The sequence below is a fragment of the Centruroides vittatus genome, unplaced genomic scaffold (genome assembly GCF_030686945.1).
Source record: "Centruroides vittatus isolate TY-2023 unplaced genomic scaffold, ASM3068694v2 contig_364, whole genome shotgun sequence".
Classification (NCBI taxonomy): domain Eukaryota; kingdom Metazoa; phylum Arthropoda; class Arachnida; order Scorpiones; family Buthidae; genus Centruroides; species Centruroides vittatus.
In genome coordinates, this window is record NW_027122188.1 from 2,265,795 (window position 1) to 2,292,178 (window position 26,384).

The 26,384-nt window shown below is 31.4% G+C and overlaps 1 protein-coding gene across 1 annotated transcript in view; it reads right to left on the bottom strand.

The window, feature by feature from the left end:
- The window catches only part of LOC136975108 (transcriptional regulator ATRX homolog), a 162,927-nt gene that overhangs the window by 66,855 nt on the left and 69,688 nt on the right, over positions 1-26,384 (bottom strand). Inside the window, exons 7-10 of the mRNA XM_067270115.1 lie at positions 16,240-16,474; positions 12,330-12,537; positions 3,422-3,568; positions 3,211-3,355 (exon numbers count right to left, since the gene is read on the bottom strand). Of these exons, the coding sequence (XP_067126216.1) occupies positions 3,211-3,355; positions 3,422-3,568; positions 12,330-12,537; positions 16,240-16,474 (735 nt within the window). The remainder of the gene's footprint in view (positions 1-3,210; positions 3,356-3,421; positions 3,569-12,329; positions 12,538-16,239; positions 16,475-26,384) is intronic.

Below are 26,384 nucleotides of genomic sequence, written 5' to 3' on the forward strand. Positions count from 1 at the left end.
TATAAAATATACTAGCTTTGAATTATCAAAATTTATACTAAATAATTTGAATTAAGTTAGTATATAGTTAATCAGGGCTGCTGGCCCTAAGTTGTCTATATCTGGTCTTAACTCTATTCTCAAGATTAAGAAAGGATGGATGGAAAAATGTATCAATGCATTCATCCGTACATTTGGAATTCTAAGGTCTGAAATTTGAAAACAGTGGCCCAATAAGATCTATACTAAGTAACCTAAAACAATGAGAATTATAATTCTCATTCTTTCAGGTTCTTCAGTTTAGTGCAAATTTCAGAAATAATCAAATGATGGTGTTAAATTATGGTTTGAATGTACATATAATTTTTTTGTTAATTAGGTGTTCGTCATTTCCTAATTTATTGATTTCATATTTGCATACTATTTAAGTAATGTACATACTGTACATACTTAAAATGAAATTAATTAACTTTTTGTTAGATTAGTGATGTTTTACCATTATTACATTTCCTTCAAATAAACAAGCAATTATAATCAATACTAGTTTACTAGTTTTGTACATACAGTATAACCTCTTTATTATGAAGTTCAGGAAACTAAAAAAAATGCAGATATAATGAATATTTTGGTTCATTTTAACTAAATTCAATTCAAACGTGATGTTTCTGCCCCTCAGCAGATAACTTAAATCACAGCTGTATTTTAATTAAGATGGCATGACAATATGCTGAAAACATTAATAAAAACAATTAGAGTACATAGTTTGACTAATAAAGCTGTGATATTTTATTAATATAAGCTATATTTTAAAGTCAGTTGAAAAATGAATCAATATCCATTTGCATTATTTTTGTCTTATATATGTTCTTTCAACTTCAGACATTTTGACAAGATCATTGAACTTGTCAAAATGACTCAAAAGTTCTGGCAGTGAATCAAACACATTAACACATTTTACAGCACTGCCAGTGCATTCTCAGCATGTGCTTATGGCAGTAAGCTATAACCTGCTTCTTCTACTTCATCATCTATTGCCTCCACTTCATTTTCTCCCTTGATGTTAATGTCTTTTCTCACTAATTCTTCCTTCATGGGAATCTAACTGGTTGTCAACTCATTATCAATTTGGATGTAGTCTCTAAAACCAGACTAAAGATTTAATGATTCCTGTAGAGTTGTCCATTCTTCTACAAGATCTTCATAGCCTATTTCTGGCTCATTTTCCACATCTATTTTTTTTAAAAAAAATAAAAGCAGCCTTCCTAAAGCAATTGAAAATCACTTCAGATATAACTTTTTCTCAGTAATAAGACACATTCCTTAGTGCATTGAGAATGCTCCATTATGGAGGCAAGGTATTCTTTGTCTTCTACATGCCACACTGAATATTTTATCAGTCATCCTCAATAAGTATTTCAAATGATGGATTATGCTCTGGTCTACTGGCTACAACAGAGATGATGTGTTTGCTGGAAGATAGAGTAGCTTTGTGTTTTCACAGACATACCTTTGAGTACATCAGTCCGGAGACATATTCCTTTTGTAGCATGCCATCTGTATCTAATTTCACAAGCTAGTCTTGGGAGATCTGTGTTTTGACTTAGTTTATGGTATTTACAGTATAATCACAAGGAAAGTGTTGTGGCTTAGATTTTTGAAGTACCTGGATTTCACTGATTTGTCAACAACCAAAGATCAAAGCTTTTCAGTCCCATCCATGTTGTTCCTTGCTCAGCTTTCCCAGAAAAGTCTTATTAGGAATCAGCCTACCAAACAATCTCATTCATATTAAACGTATAGATGAATCTAAAATAAATTTGTGACCTGTCTTCCAGTCATCCACTACCTCCTTGTTAACCAATACTGACTCTTCAGAGACACAGTGCCATGTTATACCATGTCTTTGCTGCAAATGATTTTAATTCCATAAGTTTATGAGGCTTTATAAAGTTTAAATCTGCTATTGGCTATTTAAAAGTGTTAAAACCACTTGTTGATGACATATGTGGTGCCCAAGCATTCTGATTTTAAGTTGTTCCCATGCAAAAAATTAACATGCAAGTTTTTAAAATGAATATCTGTTGAAATTTGCAATCTATTTACTACTACCTCACAAAATTTTAATCATGTAAATGGGATAGATTTTTTGTTGTTTACATTTTGTTCATCAAAAATCGTTTTTACAGTAATCTCCATAGCATTACTATAGGATTAACATTGAAACTCAAATTTTGTTATATTTTTGCTTAATTAATTTTATCACAAAATGTTGAACCTGCAGGTGTTCAATAACATCATGATTTCCCCCACAATAATATGTCTGAGTCATCTGATAATTTGTTGTTTAAAATTGCTGTAAAATTCTCTAAGCAAATTAATACAAACTTGCTGTTTCTTTTACTGTATTTGAAAGAAAAAAGATACCAAATTATAAGACATAATAAATAAAAGTCTCTTGTAAAAACTAACCTGAAAACATTGAATCCAACCTTTCTTGCAATTGAAGCTATCTATACACAACCTAAGTCTAATAACATCAGCCTTTTCTTCTGATCATTGGCCAGATAAAGGCATGTTCAATGCAGACATATGCCAGAACCACTCCAGAAGGCCATCTTCTAAACTCTTAAATTTTCTCTGCCAATGCATTTTCTTTTCTTTGTACTATCTTCTAAATGTTATAAATCATCAAAATAGTATTTTGTAGCACACTGAACATGTTTGCTATTGTTACTTTCAGCTTTCCTATCTTCTTAATTTCTTCCATGATTTTAAGTTTCATCTCTAGTGATAAGTCTGTGTACTTGCATTTTGCCATTTCCAATCGTTTGCAAAAATCAGCATTCCTGCTTAGTCTTTTCCCAAAGTGAAAATGCATGTGAGCCTAAAATGCATAGGCTGCAGACATTAAGTGTCATGACTAAACAATGACTGTACTTGACACCAAAGTCAATGTCCAGTTCAGATTCATGACATCTTAAAAGTTATGGTATGTATTACCTTCGTATTAACCAACCCAAACAGCAAGACACTCATATTCTGGAGACCAAACTGCACTTTGTATTACATATTAACCAAACAGCTTTACATTAAAATCCCTCTCTCTGCTCATGAGACTGAAAAATGACTTCATAATAAAGAAGACTTTGTATTATCCAATATCAGATAAACAAGGTTATACTGTATTTTTTTTATTTAGATCTAAAAACATTATTTTGAAAATCGAATTACCTTCTACTTGATGAGGTTTCAGTTTAACAATAAGACTTGGATGTACTTGAATTATTTCTTCTTTGTTTTCTTCATCAACTTCTAGAACTAGTTTTTTTGTTACACGCTCTCCAGTCTCAGTAACTTCTATAACAGTGTGATTGTACTAAAAGACGAAAGTTTAATGTTAGATAACTTCAATTTATTCTCAATATATAACAGTAAAACTTACTGCTTTTTGTCTTTCTGAAATACGCCTTTTTCGTTCTAGTTCAGCTTGGGCAGCAGCTTTAGTTTCATCTCTCAATTTTTTATCAGATATCAATTTTCTGATATTTTTTCTTCCTTTTCGACCAGGTGTATCTCCCTGTTCTTGATTCTATAAATGAGCATATTTAATAAAATTCATGAAATTTTTACGTTAAACTAGAATCTTAAAATAAAAAGTCATATATAATTCCTAATAAAAATTTAAAATAATTAAAGTTTGATTAAATGTGTGTTAAGAATATTGATTCAATACAAAATGTAAATTAAAATATTAAATTATCATCATAAAAGCTAAGTAATTTTTAGTCATTTAATCATAAATGGAAAAAGATAACTGATAGTTTACTTGATTGTTTGGAATGTTATATTTTCTTTTTTTTTTTTTATCTTCAGATTTGAAGTAAATTATTTTTCTGCTATATTCAGATGTCAATTATAAAATCATTTTCATTATGAAGTTAAACCAAAAATATAAAAATATTTTATTTTTCAAATACAATTATGATTAATTTCTTTGGAATATATGCAAATTTACCATTTTTACAAAAGAAAAGTGAAAAGATAGCTCTAAACATATTTTTAGTGAGGGGTCACACATAGTGGAATGAAATGATGTTTAATATAATACAGACAAAATAGTTGGTATTAGAATTTAATTTCCACATATTTTGTTAATACAAAACTTAACCTATTCCCTGGTATTCCTGACATATCTTTGGTCGCAACAGAATGACCTCAACCAGTAGACCTGAGATATCTTGTTTCAGCATCGGAACATTTTTTAAACTAGATGTCGCTAGTCATTATAATTTTTATATTAAAAGTAACTTCCGAAATATAATTTTTTTTTGTTTTTACATCTATTAATATATCTATTTTGTTTGTGCAAAATAAAAAAATAATTTTGTACAATACAATAGCCACGATTATTTTTTTGAAAAATCTATAATTTTCATTAAGTTTAGCATTGACAAAAATTCAACATGGGATAGGTTAAGTATGTTCTGTCTTCATGTGTAAAAAACTAGCAGAGGCTTAAACCTAATAGTAGAGCATATGATAAACTTTACAATTTTTGAAATGTTTAATGGTGAAACTCTTACATAAAGATATTAAACTAAAATTTTCATTTAATGACTTTAAGAAATCTATCTGATAATCTTTGTTTTTTATTATAAACTTTGTGATCTTGTTTCTAGGAAACCATCTGAACTATTTGATCTAGTTCGATTATGCAAAATTTGATTGTATGAAGAACAAATTTTTCAAAGCTAAAATGAAAAGCTTGAAAATATTTTTTTAAAATAATGTTTAATTTTGGTCTTCGGAAGTAAGACAGAGTTATTATAATGAAACTTATTATACAGCAAAACAGCTGATTGACTATGTAAACTTTATGATGTAAAAAGAATGTGCATTTGGGCTATTTTCCCCTCATCAGTCCTTATTATATATATCTGATAAAACTATAAAATAAATTATGGTAATTTACAACTATTTATTATCTTACACACACATAGAGCTCATAAAAAAACTAGATTACCTGAAATGATATATTTATTGAAGACAGTTGGAGTAACAAAAATTAACTTAAAAAATAAGAATAAAACCAGTAAAACTAACATAAAATAAAAAATAGAAATTAAATAATAAAATAACTTTAAAATACTACTATAATGTGATAAAACAATATACCTGTAAAACTTAAGTTAAAGCCTGCTAAAAAAATTGGTATAAAAAAAAGAATCACTGAAAACTACTAAAACAACATATATAATATACGTGGTACGATCCAAAAGTTCGGGGACTGCAGTAATCTATGACAACAAAAGCATGTATTTGAAGTTACAGCGTATGAAATGGATTCTACCAAACCACCTCTACATGTTCAGGTTAATTTCACCTATGTCATGTGATTAAACCGCAAGCGCTGCTGTTTTTTCTGGAGACAGTTACCTTTGTTCTGCGATGTAATAAAAGTGGAGTTTCAAGAATAACCTCCAACATTTCGATTTCGCCATGGTAGAATCACAGTACACCTTTCTCAGCAATTTTAAAGTCTCCATAGGTATTTTACCTAAACGCTGACAAAATTTAATGTTTGAGGTTGTTCTTGAAACTCCACTTTTATTATGTCACGAAACAAAGGTAACTATCTCCGGAAAAAAACAGCAGTGCTCGCGGTTTAATCACATGACATGGGTGAAATTAACTTAAACATGTAGAGGTAGTTTGGTAGAAACCATTTCATATGCTGTAACTTCAAATACATGTTTTTGTTGTCATAGATTACTGCAGTCCCTGAACTTTTAGATCATACCATGTATTTCAATGCACATTTATCAGAGAGACTGATTGTCATGCGGTACAGTGAATTAATAAAATTTAAGAAAGAAGAGTCCATTTTAAGATGCTCTTCCTTTCCTCCTCACTAAACTTTATTGTATTTTATTTTCCAGGTAGAATTAAAGCTCCTGGCAAGACTAATCTGGAACAAACAGACAATTAAAGACTTCACTCTGTTAAGGATTGTAAAGCTTGAGCCACCAGAGGGTGCATGAGCTCTATATATACAATTGGCAGGCTTTCCAAAACTCTCTTCTTCCCTTTTTACTCTGTATGTGTGTGTCATGAATAAAATAGTTGTTATGTTAGAGAACAAGTTGTCTCCTCAACTGGATTTTATCAGGTTATGGGCTCAGGAGTGCAGTAATAGCTTCACCAAATTAGTTGCTGAATAAGTTAAGGAAGAAAGTATTAAAAAAAGTCTACAAATTAGTCTAAACAAAGAATATACGTCAGGACAATGGAAAGCAATATGGTGACTACCTTACTGCAATTATGAGATGGAAACTTTTCTAACTGGAGATTTCGAATAGAAACTATTTTAGAAGAAAAAGGAGTAAAGGACTGTAATAGAAACTGATGGAATAACTGAGGCAGAAAAGTGAATAGCATACTAGACTTTATTGAAAAGATTCATCAAAAGAGACGCCAAGGCCAGAAGCAGTGTCTAACAGACAAACATTTAGAATATGTTAAAGATTTGAAAGCAGCCCGAGAAATGATGAAATCTCTTACAAATGTCTTTGAATGAAAAAGTACTTTTTCTAAACTATACATAAGAAGAAAATTATTATCACTTAAGTGCAAAGATGATGACTTACAGAATCACTTTGTAACATTTGATGGACACATAAGAGAATTGGAATCGACCGACACAATAATGGAAGATAGCAACAAGGTAAGCTACCTTCTTTTAACTATGCCTCAGAAATACTATACTGTTATCACAGTCCTTGAGACAATGATGACTAGTGTAGCCTTGGAATTCATAAAAAGTAGGCTATTAGACACCTAGCATAAATTTAAAAATTTGGAACATGGAGAGACGACTAAAAGTATCCCTTGTTTTATAGGAGTAGGAAATAAAGGTTGTTTCATTTGTGGAGATCATTGACACTTGAAATATAATTGTCCTAAAAGAGGAGAGAATACTCACTCAGGTTATGATGCCAGAGGGAAAGGGAAAAGTGGTGGAAATAAAAGTAGAAGGAATTAGAGAAACAATTATCAGAATAATGGAAGTGACCAGAGAAATTATGAAGAGAGAGCAAATATTACATCACATGAAAAGGAAATATCCTTTGTGGCAAATAACAACACAGAACATGATGCAAATATTGGACAAGAAAGCATCATATGTTTTGTATTGGACTCAGGAGCAATAGAACACCTAGTTTAAGAGGATACCGCTACTTATATGGCAGATATAGAGGTCTAACCAAAGCAATAAGCATAAATGTAGCAAATGGAGAAAAACTTCTAGCACAAAAAAAAGGCAAAATAAAACTATCTTATAATAATAAAAATATTGTTCTGATTGCTTTCATTGTATCAAAGATTTCCCATAACTTGTTATCTGTAAGAAAAATCAATGACACTGGAAAAAGGGTTATTTTTGAAAGAAAAAGAGCTGTTATAATGCACAGAGATTTTCACATGAATTGTCCACTTACAGGAAGCTTGTTTATTGCAGCGTTTACCATAAGAAATAATATACAATGTCTCAAAACGGAAGAAAATGACTTATGGCATAGAAGACTAGGGTCACGTAAACTACCGTAATCTGAAATTAATGAATCTGCCATGTCCCAACCAACCCTGTGGACCATGCACAAAGGGCAAAGCTACTAGACTACCATTCAAAACGACTGAACACAGATCACACAGAATAGGAGAACTATTGCACACAGACATATGTGGACCCATAAATCCAAATACTATAAATGGGGAAAAATATTTCCAAACAATAACAGATGATTTCTCACATTTCACTGTAATATATCTCTTAAAAAACAAAGGAGAAGCAGCACTCAATATAATAAACTATGTCAGAGAAATACATCCTCAATTTGAAAAAAGAATAAGTCGTATTAGATGCAACAATGGAAGTGAATTTTCCTCAAGGATGTTGAAAGGCTTCTGTAAAAACAAAGGAATAAGAATGGCCTACACACCTCAGCAAGGATGGTTGGCAGAAAGAATGAATAGGACACTCTTGGATAAAGCAAGAACTATGTTTGAAGACAGTGATCTACCTAAACACTTGTGGGGAGAGACAATTCGTACAGCAGTCTATCAGATAAATTGATCCCCTACAGCAGCACTCAATGGAAATATTCCTGGTATGGAAAAGTTGATTTATCAAAACTAAAAGTACCCGGTTGTCAAGCCTGGTTATATAAGCTACCACAATCTACAAAGTTAGAATCACATGCCAAAGAAGTCAGAATGGTAGGATACAGTGGGTTAGGATGGGATCCAAAAGAAAACGAAATCCTAATAGGTAGAGATGTAAAATTCAATGAAACTTTATGCCAATATACTACAAAACTCAAAGTGATGATGACTTCTGTGCAAGGGACAAAGAAGAGGACAACAAAACTAATAGTGATCATGAAAAGATAAATCAAAGTGAACAAGAAACACGAGAAAAAGAAATAAGGAAAAGAACTATAAAATTATCACAGAAATATAATGATTACGAAATGCACATTGCATACCTATATTCTGAAGATCCAGAAACCTATGAAGAGGCAGTTGAGTCAGGAGAAGAATGGAAAGACGTCATAGAAAAGGAACTAGAAGCGCATCTAAAATTTGGCACCTGGACTGAGACAACACTTTCAAACGACAAAGATCCAACAGAAACCAAGTGGCTGTTTCGAACAAAATCAGATGGAACAAAGAAAGCACATCCCATTGCAAAAGGATATCAGAAAGAAGAATTTAACAACTCATATGCACCAGTAGTAAGAATATCAACAGTTAGATTACACCTATCAAAGGCAATTATGAAAATTAGAAGATAATCCAACTTGATGTACAAAGTGCATTCTTAAAAAGTAAACTGAAACTTGAAGTATACATTAAACTTCCACAGGTCTAATAACAAACAGTAAAACTTTAAAATTAAAAAGATTATTATATGGATTGAGAGAAGCACTTCGATGTTGGAATGAGTGTTTTAATAACTTTGCTGTCAAAAATGGATTAACTCGTTCAAACTATGATTTTTGCTTATATACTGGCAATAGTATACATTTGATTTTTTTTTTGTAGATGATATTTTGTTATTTGGAGAAACTGATAAGTTAATAAGCAACTTAAGAACAGAATTTAGTGCAAAATTAATGGGAGAGCCAAAGAACTTTCTAGGAATAGACATCACTATGCACAAAAATATATTATCGTTATCACAAGAAAGTATTATCAAAAAACTCTTAATAAAATTCAAAATGAAGGAATGCAAAGGTTTAACTCCAATGGAACATGGATTTCAGGCTGATCTTACAGAAGAAACTTTGAGAGTTCTGTGAGAATCGGGGGTTACGCGATGAGATCTAACCCGTTATCTGACACGGGGAGGTGATTCCCGCTCACGTGGTCAATGGATGGCAATTTAGGAGGGCAAAAATCGAGTGGGAGGTCGTGGATAAGTCGATAAGGTGTTGGCCGCGTTCGAGTAATCACACCTATTTAAGCTTCTAAACATATTTAATGAGGATATTATATAAAAGATGCATACATTACTAAAAATGACAATAATGGTTATACTAATAATAATAGTTTAGACGTGACGCGACAATAATCCTTCACGGAATAACAAATGAGGTGGCTAGCGGGGGTTTGACCCTCGTACTTGCATTCCGAGAGATTTCTAACCCTTTCCTCTGTCTATTATTAACTAAACCTCGACCAACTGAGGGGAGAGAGAGATTTCCGTATGAAAGGTCAAAAATTACCTTGCTATCCGTAAGTCGTCGGCGTCAATTCGAGTGGAGGGCACAGAGGAAGATTGTGGATTAATTCTTTTCGAGATCCTTGACGTCACACACCCTAGTGGGGGTGTGAACACCTTTTTATATCTAATTCAAGGGGTGTGAACTGTCATATAGCCAGGATTTATTTGCACACCTGTTATTGTGGTCATGTCTGGATTTTGTTGGTACGGACGCCGGGAATTGAGATGTTTGTTTTAATTACAGACCTAAGTGCTTCGCAGAGGTGAACTTAAAATATAAATTTCTATTGACATGACAGCTCGCACCCATCAATTAGCGTGTAGCTGACAATAATTATTACAATCTTGTCTACAATTTCGATATTGTTTATGTCCAATGTCGGGTTCGACGACGATCTATGGGATTTATTACTGCTGCACGTGTCACGTGCAACAAAAAAGGGGGATGAGAACATCGCTTATTCCCGTCTTGTTGATTCTATCGTCTATCGAATTACTGTAATACAAACGATTATTTCCTTCTTGTTTATACATATATTTTTAACAGCTATTTTGTAAAGATCATTGCGGTTGTTAACCTTAGAAAGCCTCTTTAACTTTCTTACTTCACATTCTTCTGTAGAATTAAAGGTTTATAAAAAAGAACGATACTATTAAGAAAAAAAGGGGGGAAAGTGGGTGTTTCAGATCCTCGCAGTTCCATTTAGAGAATTAGTGGAAAGCTTATTGTACATAGCACACGCTACTCAACCAGACATTGTGTTTGCTGTTTCCTACTTGAGTTGACATCTTGATAAACCCACTGGAGCACTTTGGAAGAGAATACTGAGATATCTCAAACAAACAAAAGATCTAACCTTAAACTATTAAGTCTGCACAGATGAAAAGCTGATTGCATTCTCAGATGCAGACTGGGCAGGAGACAAAAATGACAGGAAAAGCATAAGTGGTTACGCAATTTTTCACAATAATAATCTTATATCTTGGTCGTCCAAAAAGCAACAATCTATCGCACTATCTACAGCAGAGTCAGAATATTTAGCATCTGCAGCAACTGCCACTGCATTTATCAACCTTTGAGGAATAATATTAGAATTAAACTCTGGAAGAAAAATTGTAACAGTCATGAACATGGATAATCAAAGTGCCATAAGCATGATTGAAAGCTATGAAAATAGCAAAAGGTCAAAACATATCAATATAAGGGTACACTTCATTAAAGACCTAGTAGCCAAAAATCTGTTGAGTTTAGGCTATGTTCCCTCAAGTAATAACATAGCAGATACTTTTACTAAACCATTGTGTTCAAAGAGATTCATTTGTCTTAGAAAACTTCTGGATATATTTAATACATCAGGTTGTGAATTAACTAATGCAATTTCATAATGTAAACCCTTTTGAAATTGAGGAGTGGTGTTAAGGATTGTAAAGCTCAAGCCACCAGAGGGTGCATAAGCTCTATATATACAATTGGTGGGCTTTCCAAAGCTCTCTTTCTTATTCCCTTTTTACTCTGTATGTGTGTGTCATGAATAAAATAGTCATTAATGCAAGAGAACAAGTCATCTCCTCAACTGGATTTTATCACACACCCCCACCCAAACTTATCTCTAGACTAAGTGACAGAAAATGTACTTTTAAAATTGTAACTTGCAAGTATCTCTGGCAAATATCAGGTTTACTCCACCAGAAGTCCATAACTGTTTAAAACTGGAATGTCAATTGTTCAGTTCTTGGGTGGAAAATGACATTGCATATACCTAGTATGGTTTCAAATTCAAACCAGTCAGGGACTTGGGTTGGTACAAACCTATTGTCCGGGTCAGTAATTTTGAAAAGGTGGCAACACTAATGGTACATTCATTTACAAAAGCAGGGAGTGCCAAAGGACTCACATTTCTCAACTATTTTGGCCAAATTAGTCATAAGAACCACAAAGTTTAGAATTTTTACATCCCTGCTTACCATATGGTATCCTCTTCTCTGTTTGTGGTATGTCAATGATGTTTGTTTGTTTATTAATTTATGGTAACACAACACTTGAATAATCTGCCTAGGGGGAATGCCTTCCGGGAGGTCTTTTTAAGGGTAACTGGCCTCTATTCAGGCGTTACAGATGTGGAGAAAACCAGAAAACTCCATGTGGCCAGCCCCTCCACAAACGCATGACCAAACTCCCAGTGTTCAGGAAACGGAACCGCTTGGCCACTGGTGGGTCATGTCGATAATGTACTTCTGTCATGGGAGAGTTCTGATGAAGAGTTGCTAGGCTTTATTCAATCTTTCCTTGTCTTCCATTTTTCAGACTATTACATTTACCAAGAAACATTATTTATGTTTTTTAACTTTGAAATACCTGTTAAGTAATTAATTGATTTTTGAAAACCAATAATAATGTCTAAAAATTCCAACTGAAGCAATGAGCAATTATATATTCCCAAAAACAAAGATTTGAATTGCTCAGTAATAATTTACTTATCGAGTTAATAATTCAAAATACAATTCTAAGCAAAACATAGTATAATAAACAAAAAACATTAACAAATTTTTTAAATTGACAAACCTCTGAAGTAATTTGAACATTATTATCACTGTTATCTTCAGATGACTCTGACGTCTGTTTTATTCGTCTCCTTTTTTTCATTTGTTTGTTATAACTTCTCACTTGACTTTTCTTCTCTAAAAACACATCTGAATCACTGTCAGTACTACTTTCTTTTCTTCTTTCTATTTCATCATGAGATGATATTAATTTTCTTTTAACTTGCTTCCTACAACAGAAATATTTGTATATTTATCACAACAGACTATACATTCATAGAGTGGTCTCAAATTACAAGAGAGTTATATTCTACACAACTTGAGTATTTTAAATTTTGTATAATTTAAACAAAATTTTGCCTTTCAAATGTAAATGTCATACTTGTATTCTGCAAGTCTGCAAGTACTTTAATACTACTACAAAAATGAATAATGAAACATGCTATATTAATACATAGTTTCAACACAACATTTAAAATAAATAAAGTTTTCCTGAAAAGGAATTAATTCTTGAAAGGTTCTTGAAAACAAAGAATGGAAAGTGTAAACTGAGAACAGAAGTAGTAGTTGAAAATAAAAAGCCAATTCAAACAGATATAAATAGATAATTGTAACTTTAGCTCAGCAGATCTAAGTTGCAAGTTTTAGTTTGCTAACAGTAAATTACAAATACAAGTTGGACAAGGAAAATTTTGTATTAACTCATCAGTGACCATGTGGGATGATGCTAATATATAAAGAGAATAATTTAACTATTCAAAAGTTCATTGCAATAAGTTTTCAAATGGTTTGTTTCAACTAAACAATGTGTTTTATGTAAATGTTACAATAAAAGGCAAAAAACATAACTGCACTATGCACATAATTTTGACTTGTAAACATATTTCAAAACATATGTAATTTGAAACTTCTATGTGTATATGTATATAAATAATTTAATTTCTGGTTATCATATTGTGAATTACCATATTTTACGGACTATAAGACGCACTTTTTTCTTCGAAAAATTGCTTCCAAAATTCAGGTGCGTCTTATAGTCCGTAGCGTCTTATAGGTATTTTTTAAAAAAAATTGCTTAAAAATTAAGGTGCATCTTATAATCTGTAGCGTCTTATAGTCCGTAAAATACGGTATATGAATAAAATTTATGTTGGTTATTTTGTATATTTTAAGGTTTTACATGTACTGTACTTGCAATACATATACAATATTGCAAGATAATAGCCAAGTAATGTAAGCCACTGTGTTTAAAAACCAATAAACATTAAGTGTTTTTGACTGTATAAAACATGTTCTGTATGTTCAAATGAAATATCTGTTTTTAGAACACTGGAATTCAAATGTTTAAACCATTTAAGATCTGATGATGGAATGACAAATCTTCTGAAAATGTCTTATTAAGAAAATCTGTATATGCTTAATTCCTATTATAATTTCACATGGAGCAGTCTTATCCTCCAAACTACTTGTTTTTAAATTTCTTTACTTTTTTTGTTTTAATTAATGGATCAATTAGCTATTTCATTATTTGTAAAAAGTAAGTATTAAAATATCTCTAGATAAAAACTAAGAGTTATAAATCAAGAATTGTTAAGCATTACAATAGTATTGTTTTCACAAAAAAGCAATACTGATGTATTATTAATTATTTGCTTCATTTCTCTTCCTACTAAGTTACTACCTAGAATGACAATTCAAACAAGTTAATGGCAAGTAAAATTAATCTTACAATATTTTACATATTTATACATACAATGTAATTAAAAATGAAATCAGAAAACTAATTCCACTTACTTAATACTGTAAATGGAAAAACATTTTACAGATCAATAAAAATAATAAAATTTCAATAACTCCAATGATTATGGTATAAACCAGGGGTCGGCAACCTATGGCATAAGTAACCTTGATGAAAAAAGGGATAATTGTAATCTCACGTCAGAGATGACTAAGGGCATTCGCATATGTGGGTGATGTGACATAGACAGTGACAACAAGTGTCTTCACATAGAGACCATTTAGTTTTACAAAAGGTTTTTACATGGTCCACTGATTAATTAGTCCTTCAGTAACAGTTCCTTTCAACATAAGACAGAAATGTGGTTTCAGTCGTCTGGATTTTCTCATCAATGGGTCATAGCCCCAGGACAGGCAAAAAGGGTTCCTGAATCGGCAACATTGGAAGGTAGATGATGATGATGCTCAGCTCAGCTCAGTAGACGGTGCAAGGGAGAACTGCTTTGACGACACACGATTTCAAGGGTTATCCAAAGGGAGAGAGGTTGCCTCTCTCAATGCAATGATACACTGTGTTTCATGTACAGAGAGTCTGTTGACTCACCATGTACAAGTGTACAGTTTATAGAAAGTAATTTTGTCCTCGAAGATGGAGGATTATATCGATCTCTGCCTTTCAATCGGCCATTCTGATTGGTTAATCCCCCTCATCTGTGCTTCCAGAGTGGCTGGTCCCTCATTACTAAGCATAATGGGATTCTGACTCAGAGCGTAAGAGAAGTCAACACAAAGTCAACTTCACAATCTCCCACCTAGAAATAGTCGATCTGAGGACTGCATTCCTTCTAAAATTTATGACTGATGTCACATTCTAACATAAACAAAAGGGTGTCTGACTACAAACATTTTTCCCCCTTGCCATTAAAGTTTTCCTCTCTGAATTAACTAATTTTTGTGAATTTCGTAATGGTTTGACCTGTCTGGGACATCACATAAATGTGGCACACAGGACAATTTTCAGTGGCATTCTGATTGAATAGAAAGGTAGTAAAACTTATGTTTTAATTTTAATTACATATTTAAATTGAAACCATAGTTCAGGCACGGTACATAAAAATGAATCTCTTGCTTGTATATTTATATAACAGTGCATGCATTTGCATTCCATGTCCCCAGCTACATGTTGTGCATGCACTTCACATGTAAGAACACAGTTCAATTAAAATTTCACTTCAAAATTATATATTTTTGAAGTCCATTATAACTGGACCAATTTTTGTAATAAACATAAAAAATTGGGAGAATCATGTCAGCACCTGGAATAACACTATAACTTAGGTTCAGCACAACACTACTGAAAGGTTGCCAACCCCTTTAAAATATCAGATAAAATAATTGCTAAACTTTTGTAACAAAAAATTTCAAATCAAATCCTAACTGCTAAACATATAATTGGAATTTTGAGTCAGAGTCAAAAACAACTTCTGCGTGGATTTGGAGTCAGAGACAGTAATAAACATGTACAGTACAGTACTAATTCTAACCAAATATTATATTCTTTACCGTTTTAATGGTTTACCATTATTAATACATCCTAAACTTTTATGAAAGAGTTAGAGTTAAAAATTAGAAACTAGAGTAAAATGTTTAAAAAATGAGAAGCTGAAGTTGGAGTTAGAATTAGCAGTTGTATGTACTGACTTCACAGCCCAGATATAATTACTACATCAAGCATCATTTTTTGAAAAGAGCAAATAAAAAATTATTTAAGATATATAACACAATCTCACATACATAAAATATTTATCAGATTACAGATTTCTTTCACTGTGACAGTAAACTTGTCAGAAAAATTATTTTCCACATCAGATATTCAAAACATCCATAATATTCTTAAATAAAATTCTGACAAAAATGTTTTCTTTCATTAACATACTATTAAATACTAATTACAAAAATATTTTAGAATTAAAATATTTTATATGTAATGACAATGTCAATTATTTTTATAAATTAACTACAACCATATTTTAAGATATTTAAGTTAATATAAAATTAAATTTTGGGTAATAAAATACTTTAAATACAGTATAACAAAACTATAAATACTCGTATGACTTTAGTAGTAATTATTTACAAATATAATTTTATTAACCTACATAAAAAAGTTTTTTTTTAAATTTTGTAATAATTACCTTTTTCCACCTGTATCTGATGTTTTTGAAGTTTTACGAACATTTTCTGAAAGGGGAATGGCAAGTAACTTGTGATAGGTCCGTTTACTTTTTTTTGCTAGAAATTCATCAATTGAATCATCACTATCAAAATCATTTCTTTTTTCTTCAGGTTTAAAATCTTCATTGGACTCATGCTCATTTATATCATCATCATTTTCTTCTTTGTTAAAAATATCATCACTGGTATTTGAAGCTAAAAATAAATCATCAAAAATATAATTTTTATTTTAAATAAAATTAAGTGACTAAATTCAATAATATTTTATACACACATATATGAGTAAATTTCTGAAGATAAAGTCTGCCCAAAAAGGACTGCCATTTATTTACTTTGTGTTCCAGACTACACACAAGAAGTAAATAAATGGTCACCCCTTTTGGGCAGACTTTGTCTTCATAAATTTACTCATAATATAATTGCCATCGGACAAAAAAGTTTACACACACATATATGTTACTGGAAAGCTCAAAGTAACAATAAACTTAAGTTTGCTTAGGCAATATGCAATTTATCACAGTTGTTTCAAGCAATGTCTAAAAACACTTTTAATTTTATACGTTTTATATTTTATACTTTTATACTAATGTAATCAGGCAATATGTATAGGTCTGCCAAATGCTTACAAAGCATCTTCAGAAACAACCAAATAAATATACAAGTTACAGATTAGAACTTTTTTAAAATCTTCATTCTTACACATTTTATAATCTTTGAGAGGAAAGAGGAATCTTAATGACAAATTTGGCACACTAACACTATGAAGGCAACCAAAATTCTTCAGAAGGGTTTTTTCACACTATCACTTGCTAAAATTATTCATATACAGTAGAGACTCGTAAATCGGCACCCCAGTAATCAGAATCGCCGGTAATCGGCATGATTTTCAGTCGGACTGTGTCGTGCTGAATCGAACGTTTTTGATACTAAATTTACTTCTAAAGTATAATTTTCATGTTTTTATATTCTTCAATATATTTATTTTGTTTGTACAAAATGCAAAAATAATTTTTAACGATACGATAGCCTCGATTATTATTATAAAAATTTTCGTTAGGCTTAAAATCGACAAAAATTCAACACGAAGCGACACTCAACGGAGAAAAATTTGAACATCGGACAGGTTAATATATTTTTTCGTACATAAACCGTAATCAGAACAAATCCCTAATCTGAACAACCCCAGTCCCCAATTGATTCCGATTTTCAGTTCACTACTGTATTTTAGAAAATTAAGATAAATCTATAAAAAAATATTTTTAAAATATTACTTTCTAGATATAAGAACATTGAATATAGGTTCTTATATCTATTAATAATATGTATGATATAAATAATAAATAATACATTTTAAATTAGTAAGATAATACCTAATGTGCAGAAAAAGGAAAAACAATTACTGTGCCTATTCAAAGTCTTGATAGATGCAAAGTGGATGCTAAGAGTGATGGAGTAACTGACCATGAATTTTATAAAACTGCAATAAGAAATAAATCACAAGTTCCTTGTGTTCAAAGAATCAGATTTAAGAGTGTAAAAAGAACTTTCTAAAACTGATGATTTTTCAAAGACAGAACTATCATTCACAGACAAATAAATAGTCAGAATTTTGTCTTTGTAGTTTCACTTTTTTTAAATATAACCAAAAAAAGTGCAAAAATCATCTGGGCAGATGAAAATTAACAAAGTTAATATCCAACTGAAAATGTCACCATTGCAATTCTTGTTGCAACAAATAATACTTTTTCTTCCCTTTATATTTTTATATAAAGAATATGATTTTAACTGTCTGTTTTTTCTTGCATTACACTCAGTTTCATACATGATTTTTTTAAATACCAGATTTCAAATAATGTAATTCAATATACTTTTTAACTTTAATTTCATTAACTAACTTCATATAATTTATTTAACTAAAGTAAATAGAATAAAATATAAAAAAAATTGCACATTTTTCTAAGTTTGCTTGATAACATTTCAGGCGCAATATGAAATTAAATCACTCACAAACCATAACTTCCATACTTATTATAGCAAGTACTGTAGATTTATTGGAAAAACAAATGTTTTCAATCACTTTCACAGACCTTTGTAAGGTTATTATACATTTCCATAAATTGAATGTGAATAATCAAAATATTTTTAAGCGGAATGTTCTGTACAGAATGTGATGATATTCAACTTCAAACATATGATGATGAAACCTCCATTAATGGACACTCCTGAATAGCACACACCTCTACTTAACAGACATTTTTACAATCCCCAGACCCTTCAAATAAGACGTCTACTATATTTACCTCTAAATAACCAACCTTACAAAAACAACCTTCAATATTCTGAAAAAATTAATCATGTAAAATATATTTTAAAACAAAAATATAGAATCGGTTCAAATAATCTTTCAAACAACAAGTTTTGACCATAGGCATCAAATAAAGACTGGCTTAAAATAGGAATAGAGAAAGAGGGCAAATTATAAGAAGTCAAACAATATTCTTTATCTGTTAGAGAAGTTTAATCTGGTTAAGTTGTCAATCACCATTTATTGTTATACATATTAATGTTATTAAACTTCTGTCTTACTATTGAAATTAAGCTTACAATACAAAAAAAACTATAAACTTTTCCAAAGTTACTTATTCATTTGACAAGAACCATAGTAAAGTAGTAATGAAAAAAACTTAAAATCATAAATGTGAGAAACCAAACATCTTCCCACACTTTAAAATTGTCAGCAAATCTCCTATGTAAGACAACCTATGAACTTTCACCAAACAAATGCTGTTGTTGTAATCATTTTAACAGCTTTGTGGTGGCTAAAAGTGTAATTTTCAATAAATCAGTTAGACTACTGAAAAAGCAAAAATGTTCACAAAGTTAAACCTACTTGATAACTACAAAGCAAACAAATCCCTGTATTGATTTTTATTAGTCAGTTAGATCACAAATAACATTATAAATGTAACAATTCTGAATATATTTCCCTCCCCTTGAAGTTGATAGCAAATCACATCGTAACTTGACATTTAAATGTGATTCAATTAAAATTTTTACAGCTGAAAAAGTAATATACAGTGGATGATCAGTTAATGAACAAATCGGATAACGAACACGTTTGCAAAAGATTTTTATGTTCAGACAATGAACCCCTCCACAAACACAAGAACAGCAACGTAAAATAATGAATACCGATTGGTCTTCCCATGTCTTCAAGCAACAATTCAAAAGTTTTCAGAGTGCAGGAGATGTCGACATAGACACTCAACCCGGTAGCTACTAATCGGATAGTATTCCTCAGAACTTTGAAACTCTCCCTTGTAATTCAGCCTTTTATTTTTCTGACAGAAACAATTCTTTTATAGTATTTGCAAGAGTGGTGTTTTTATTTTCAAAAGGTGAGAGTATAATAGCAAAGGTAGAGAGTGGGCAGATGTCTGATGTTGCTGGGCATTATGGCTAGAACAGGTCTATAGTAGGCCACAGTTCAATCTTATCTAAGAAAGATACTGTATAATCAAGAAGACTCAAGCAGATTAAGGAGTAACAAAACTCACATTTGAAAAATAAAGAATATTGAAGAGCTTGTAATGGAACTGATCTGATGACAGAAGAACGTCAAGAACTCTTGAATGAAGAACACCAAGAAATTTGACAAGATATGTTTTCTTTTGAAAAAGAGGATGAATGCTGCAATCTGTTCTTAAACATCTTTTGAAGAAGTGGGAGGATGTCAGAACAACAGCCTTAGAATGGCATCCAAACTAGGTTGAGGTTCATAGGCTTAGGTATCTCTACAATTACAATGCTATTAATTACTTCTGAAAAATCCTGAAGAAGAGAAAAAAGCAATCAACATTAGACAGATTCTTTAACATCCACAAACAAAAAAACATGACTAATAAAAATACAAGACTGTGTATATATGTACTTTTATTATTACATAGAACTAAACATAGTAAGAAAGTATATATTTTTTTAGTTTTTGGGGTCTCCAAAATGAACTAATCAAATTCCCATAAAAACCAATGGTAAATCGATAATTGGTTAACAAACAATTCGGATAGCAAACAGTCTTGGAACAAATTATGTTTGTTAACCAATCACCCACTATATTGTATATATATTTTAATTATATATGCTATGTATACTTTTCAGTACATTCACATTCCTAATGTAAATTTGATGTTTTCCTAATCCATTGTATTCTTCACTATACAATAACCAGGTTAACATTCAGTATAGCCGCCAGCATTTACCTCTGAATAGTGAACAAATTTCTGGTCCCGACTGTGTCTGCTATATGGAGATTATAAATTACAAAGTGTGTAAAAAAATTAACAGTAATAATAAAATGTAACATATGTAACGACAAAATATAGCATTAAAAAAAATTATGAACTATGTACACAACTTTCCGTAAAACAACTGTAGATAGGCTAGAAAAATTAAATGATGTAACATACACATTAATAACTAGAAACTGTGGTGACAATGTTTACAACATTGTGCTAAAGTTTGCCTACAGTTAGAGGTGACTTATCATTGCTTGCCAGACTAGTGATAAGTTAATGTTTTCTTTACTATTAATGCAACTTCCCCAAAGTATCGTTTTTTAAATTTTGCTGTCTTCTGTTATTCTTAGCTTTTGAATATTGAAAGTAATGTTTAGAAGCTTAGCATCCTCTCGACATGGGGACATTCTGGGTTCACTTGCAAATTGGGCCATGAAAGTGTTATAATTCATTTCTAAGATGTTGTACACATGCTTCCTTATTCTGATTATTAATGACGTATTAGTCAAGTCAATGTAGTCAAGGCATTGGTCAAACCTAATATCTAGTAATGAAATTTTATAAACACTTAAGGCCCATCTGTTTGTAGGATCTTTTTCATTCGTTATCAGTCAAAAGACTGACTGGTTTTGTTTATATGCAATCATGTTACAACATTTAATTTTTTAGTCTATCTCCAATTGTATTGCTAAAGTTTGTGTACATAGTTTATATTTTTTTTTATTATGTTATATTTCATAATTATGTTTATTACAGTTTATTATTACTGCTAATTCTTTATAATCTATGTAAACTTTGTAATTATTATGTTATATTTGAATTTGTATATCATCATATTTCATGTATAACATTTCATTATGAGTTGTTTGCAAAATTAAAAATACTGTATATTTTTTTAACATTGCCTAAAATGACTTCAATATAAACTACACATTATCTACATTCATTTCATATATCAATATATATATATATTAAATAAAAGATGAAATAAGTAAATAATAATTTTATTTTAAGTTAACTACATACATTAAAATTATGTATCAAAATGGTTTTATATTTAACAGAACTAAGAAAAAAATTAGGAAATTCTGGTAGTTGTCTTTAATTGCCTGAAGGCTATTATATTGCAAACTTACAGTAATGGTTACTACTTGTATCATCTAAAAATAACTGTTTGGTTAATTTTCTTAAACTAACCCTGACAAATCTTAATTATAATAAACAGGATGAGTTTATTTTGCTGTATTTGGAGTTTAGAGTAAAAATTTACATTTTATTGTTAATTTTTTTAATTTTTTTTGGTTTTTTTAAAAATAAAAATTATATTTGTAAAAATAAAAAAGACAGTCGTTCCAAAAAAATTCTTTTTAGGAGATCACCATTTATTTTTCATTCATGTTCTAGAACCATGGTGCGCAAACTAGGGGTCGCCAGAAGTTTTTTGGGGGTCGCCAAATTTTTATGAAATGCATTATGCCTGCATGCTGCATACCATACAGTGTACTGTACATATAGAGTGAAGCGCCGTCACTCACTGTTTAATTGCAATTTCATGCTGTTCACTCTTTCTTTGACCGTAATGCGTAATGTATGTAAAGTGTGAAGACGCAAGTTTTTCACTCCGGTAGATGGCGCTCTCTTCGCGGTAATTCGCCAGTTTTACTAAAAAGCGCCTATTTGTCCGACGTATTGATGTTGTACGTACTGTGTCGGACGGTGCGCACTGAGCATGCGCACCGTACGAGATGAAGTGGTAATCAAGGGCTGTGGTAGTCATCTTGTAGACATGCGTACCGAGCCAAGGCCAACCAAGCCATAAAAGAAGAGATAAGATAAGTGAAGCATTAAGCATACCAAGCCAAACAAAGGAACAAAGCCACAATCCTCAAAGGCCAACCAAACGACCAAAAATTATCGCTGAATGTTTTACTGCGCGTTTCCATGTAAAGTTGTAGCATGTAGCAGTTGGCCTGCAATTGTTTTAGTTTCTCCTCGAGTTTTTTCATGTGACGTTGTGTAATTATGATTTTGTATATTTTTATCCGGCTTTACTACTCTTTGTTATCAGGTATGTACTATCATTAGAGAAAGATCTCTGTTAATTTTATTGAATTTCTCGAAAAAAATGATAAAAAAAATATATTATTTGATTTAGTTAAAAAAATTTAACCCCTATCTTCATAATGGATAAATGGGTAATACGTACACCAGGTACATCTTCAGCTAACAAACGAACAAATACTGATGAGGAGTCGCAAAATACTGAACTAAATGCCCTATCTAAAAAAATAAGAAAATACAATGAGGATTTTATTAAGTATGGTTTTACATTTTGTGTTGTTGGTGATGAAGAACGCCCGATATGTGTCATTTGCAACGAAAAATTAGCAAATGAGAGCATGAAACCAGCTAAATTAAAAAGGCACCTGGAAACTAAACATAAAGAACTTCAAAATAAACATGCCGATTTTTTTCAAAGACGAGCTGAAAATCTGAAAATTCAAAGTGCACATTTAAAGAAATTTACAACAATACCTCAGAAAGCATTACGAGCTTCTTTAGAAGTTTCTTATCTAATAGGAAAAACAATGAAACCCCATACAATTGGAGAATCCCTTATCCTTCCTGCAGCAACCAAGATGACATCAATTATGCATGGCGATAAATATGGAGATGAACTAAAAACAATACCATTATCAAGAGATACCGTGTCTCGGCGGATTTCCGAAATGTCACGAAATATCGAGTCAGAAGTCATAAAACGCATACAAAATTCATCTGTATTTGCTTTACAACTGGACGAGACTACCGATATTACTAAAATGTCACAACTAATTATTTACGTTAGGTTTATTTTTAATGAAGATATAACAGAAACGTTTTTATGTTGCAAAAGTTTGGAAGGAAAAACAACTGGAGAAAAAATATTCGAAGTAATAAATGAATATTTTGAAGCAAAGTCCCTTACCTGGGCAAACTGTGTTGCGGTTTGTACTGATGGTGCTGCAGCATTAACAGGTTCGAATAAAGGGCTCAGAGGCTTAATTCAGAAAGTGGCGCCTCATATGGTATTTAATCACTGTATGATTCATCGGCAAGCTCTTGTTGCAAAAGATATGGATGAAGAGTTGCACAACATATTACAAGACGCTGTTAGTTCAATTAACTACATTAAATGCAACAGCCTCAACAGCCGTCTCTTTTCAATACTTTGCAATGAGATGGGCTCAACGTATGAGAGATTACTGTTACACACCGAAGTCAGATGGCTTTCACGTGGGAAAATACTACGACGGATATTTGATTTGAGAAATGAAGTGTACATGTTTTTAATCGAAAAGAAACATAGATTGGCAAGTTATTATATCAATGAAGTTTGGCTAGGGAAGCTGAGCTATTTAGTTGATATTTTCGAAAAACTTAACGACTTAAATTTGAGCTTGCAGGGTGAGAATTCAACTATCATAACTTCAGCCAGTAAAATTCAAGCTTTTAAGAATAAGCTTAGTCTCTGGCAAACTGAACTGAATAAAAACAACACCGACATGTTCCCTTGCTTTAACGATTTTATCAAGGAAAATAATATAGATATATTTACATTTAAAAACATCATTTCCAATCACATTGAAAAGTTAAAGGAAAATTTTTCGAGAAGATTCAAGGATTTTCCTGAAAACGATCTTGGTTGGATTCGTGATCCATTTTCCTACGACATATGCAGTTCAACTCTTCAAATTAGTGAGAAAGAGCAATTGATAGATTTAATTAGTGATTATACTCTTCGAAATCAATTTAAGACTCAGCCTTGCCAAAAATTTTGGCTATCCGTGGAGAAGCAATATCCCGTTTTATACAAGAATGCCATCAGAGTTTTAATACAATTTGCATCAACGTATTTATGTGAAACTGGATTTAGCAAACTAGTTTCAATAAAAACTAAATACCGCTCGCGTTTAAACCCTGAAGATGATATGCGAATTGCAATTAGCAACATACATCCAAACATTGATGAGATAATTAGAAACTTGCAGCCAAATACATCTCATTAAAGGGCAATTTACTGATTTTTATGTTATACAAAAAGTATTTTCTTAAAATTATAAATAAAATTAATATGAGTCAGATATGATGATGTTTTTATTCGATGAAACGAAAGAAATGCGCGAAATATACATCGTATTTGTGAACATTTATCTCTAGGGGTCGCCAAAAATTTTCTCTCTACAAAAGGGGTCGCAGTCGAAAAAAGTTTGCGACCACTGTTCTAGAACACTGTAGACAACCAGACCTTTCTTTGTAGGCTACTTAGCCGCTCAGTTAAAACGTTCCTTAAAAACATAAAAATAATCCAATTAAAATTCAAAAATGAACAAATTGGAAATGGTAGATCTTATGATGTCTTTAAATTCTCATCCTTATCCGTTTGGGACTCTCGGATCCTTTATATCCACTTAGAAATAGCACTGGAAAATGTAGATTAGGCTTCAACTTCCCTCTGGTGACGAATTATTACAGTGTAATTTTTGAAAATACATCGGATGGCAAAAGTTTTTTTATTCTTGGCACTATTTGTATTTGTCATACATGTATTCAATTTTTTCAGTTTATCTTTTTGTCTTGGAAACTGACTTTTCACCTAGCTCACCGTCATTTCTGTTGTCCTGATTTTAGATAATTGGTGTTTAGATAGTTCAGACACTCTTGCCATGTCTATTGCTTTGGCCAATGTTAATGTCAGATCTTGCAGCATTTTTTGTCTGACACTATCATCTTGTGTGCCTAAGACAATTCTGTTTCTTATGAGAGATTCTGTTAGGGTGCCAAAATCACGTCCTTGAGCTTCTGAATGTAGCTCTGTTACAAATTCATCTACAGTTCGTCCTGGCTTCTGTACAAAAGAGAAAAATAGATATCTACTATAGATAGTGTTCTTATATGGCTGGAAATGATCCGTAAATTTAGCTAAGATTTCATCCACTGTTGGATTCGTGGCATTTTCCTCTAAATGGAAATTATTGTATATTTCTAACCCTTTCTCTCTGATAATATGAAGCAAGATGGCTCTCTGCTGCAGAATACATTTTGCAGATAAATCTATAGCCATTGCATAAATATTAAATCATTGCTTCTATAAACTCCAATTTACTGAATCTGACATGTCCATGGAAAAGGGTTCTGGATGAGTTAAATTATTCATCTCACTTTTTAAATAAATTATATATATTTTTCCATTTATGTTAAAGTAATCATTATATTAATATACCAATGAAGATTTCTGTCTGTCACCACATTGACCTTTGAACAAAATGTCTAATTGCTTCTTCAAGCCAGCGCGTGTTCGTTAAGCCTCGTTTCCTTGACTGGCATAATTATCCACTGCCACCATGTTTCATTAATGATAACAATGTTTATTCTTAATGCATTACAAGAAGAACATGTTTATGAGTCTCAGACATTTACTTTGATACTCATTAGATACAATCTTTTCTATAGTCCAAACATTCAAACATAACCATTTCAGGAGTCCAGGCCGTCTGACTTGCACACCCTCTGGCGGTGCCAGCTCTGTAACAATGCTCAACAGATTATTAGATATTTGGTATTATAACAACTGAGTTGATATGCAATGTTTTGTAAGAAGTATTTTATAATTCATGAAAAGTATAGTTTTCTATCAATCAAAATACAAATATTATTATTCTACATGACTTGCATGTCAGGTGGAATAACATAGTATATTAATGTACTACTAATTATATTAATACAGCATAATATTTTTAAACAATATTAACATAATTTAAATATAATTA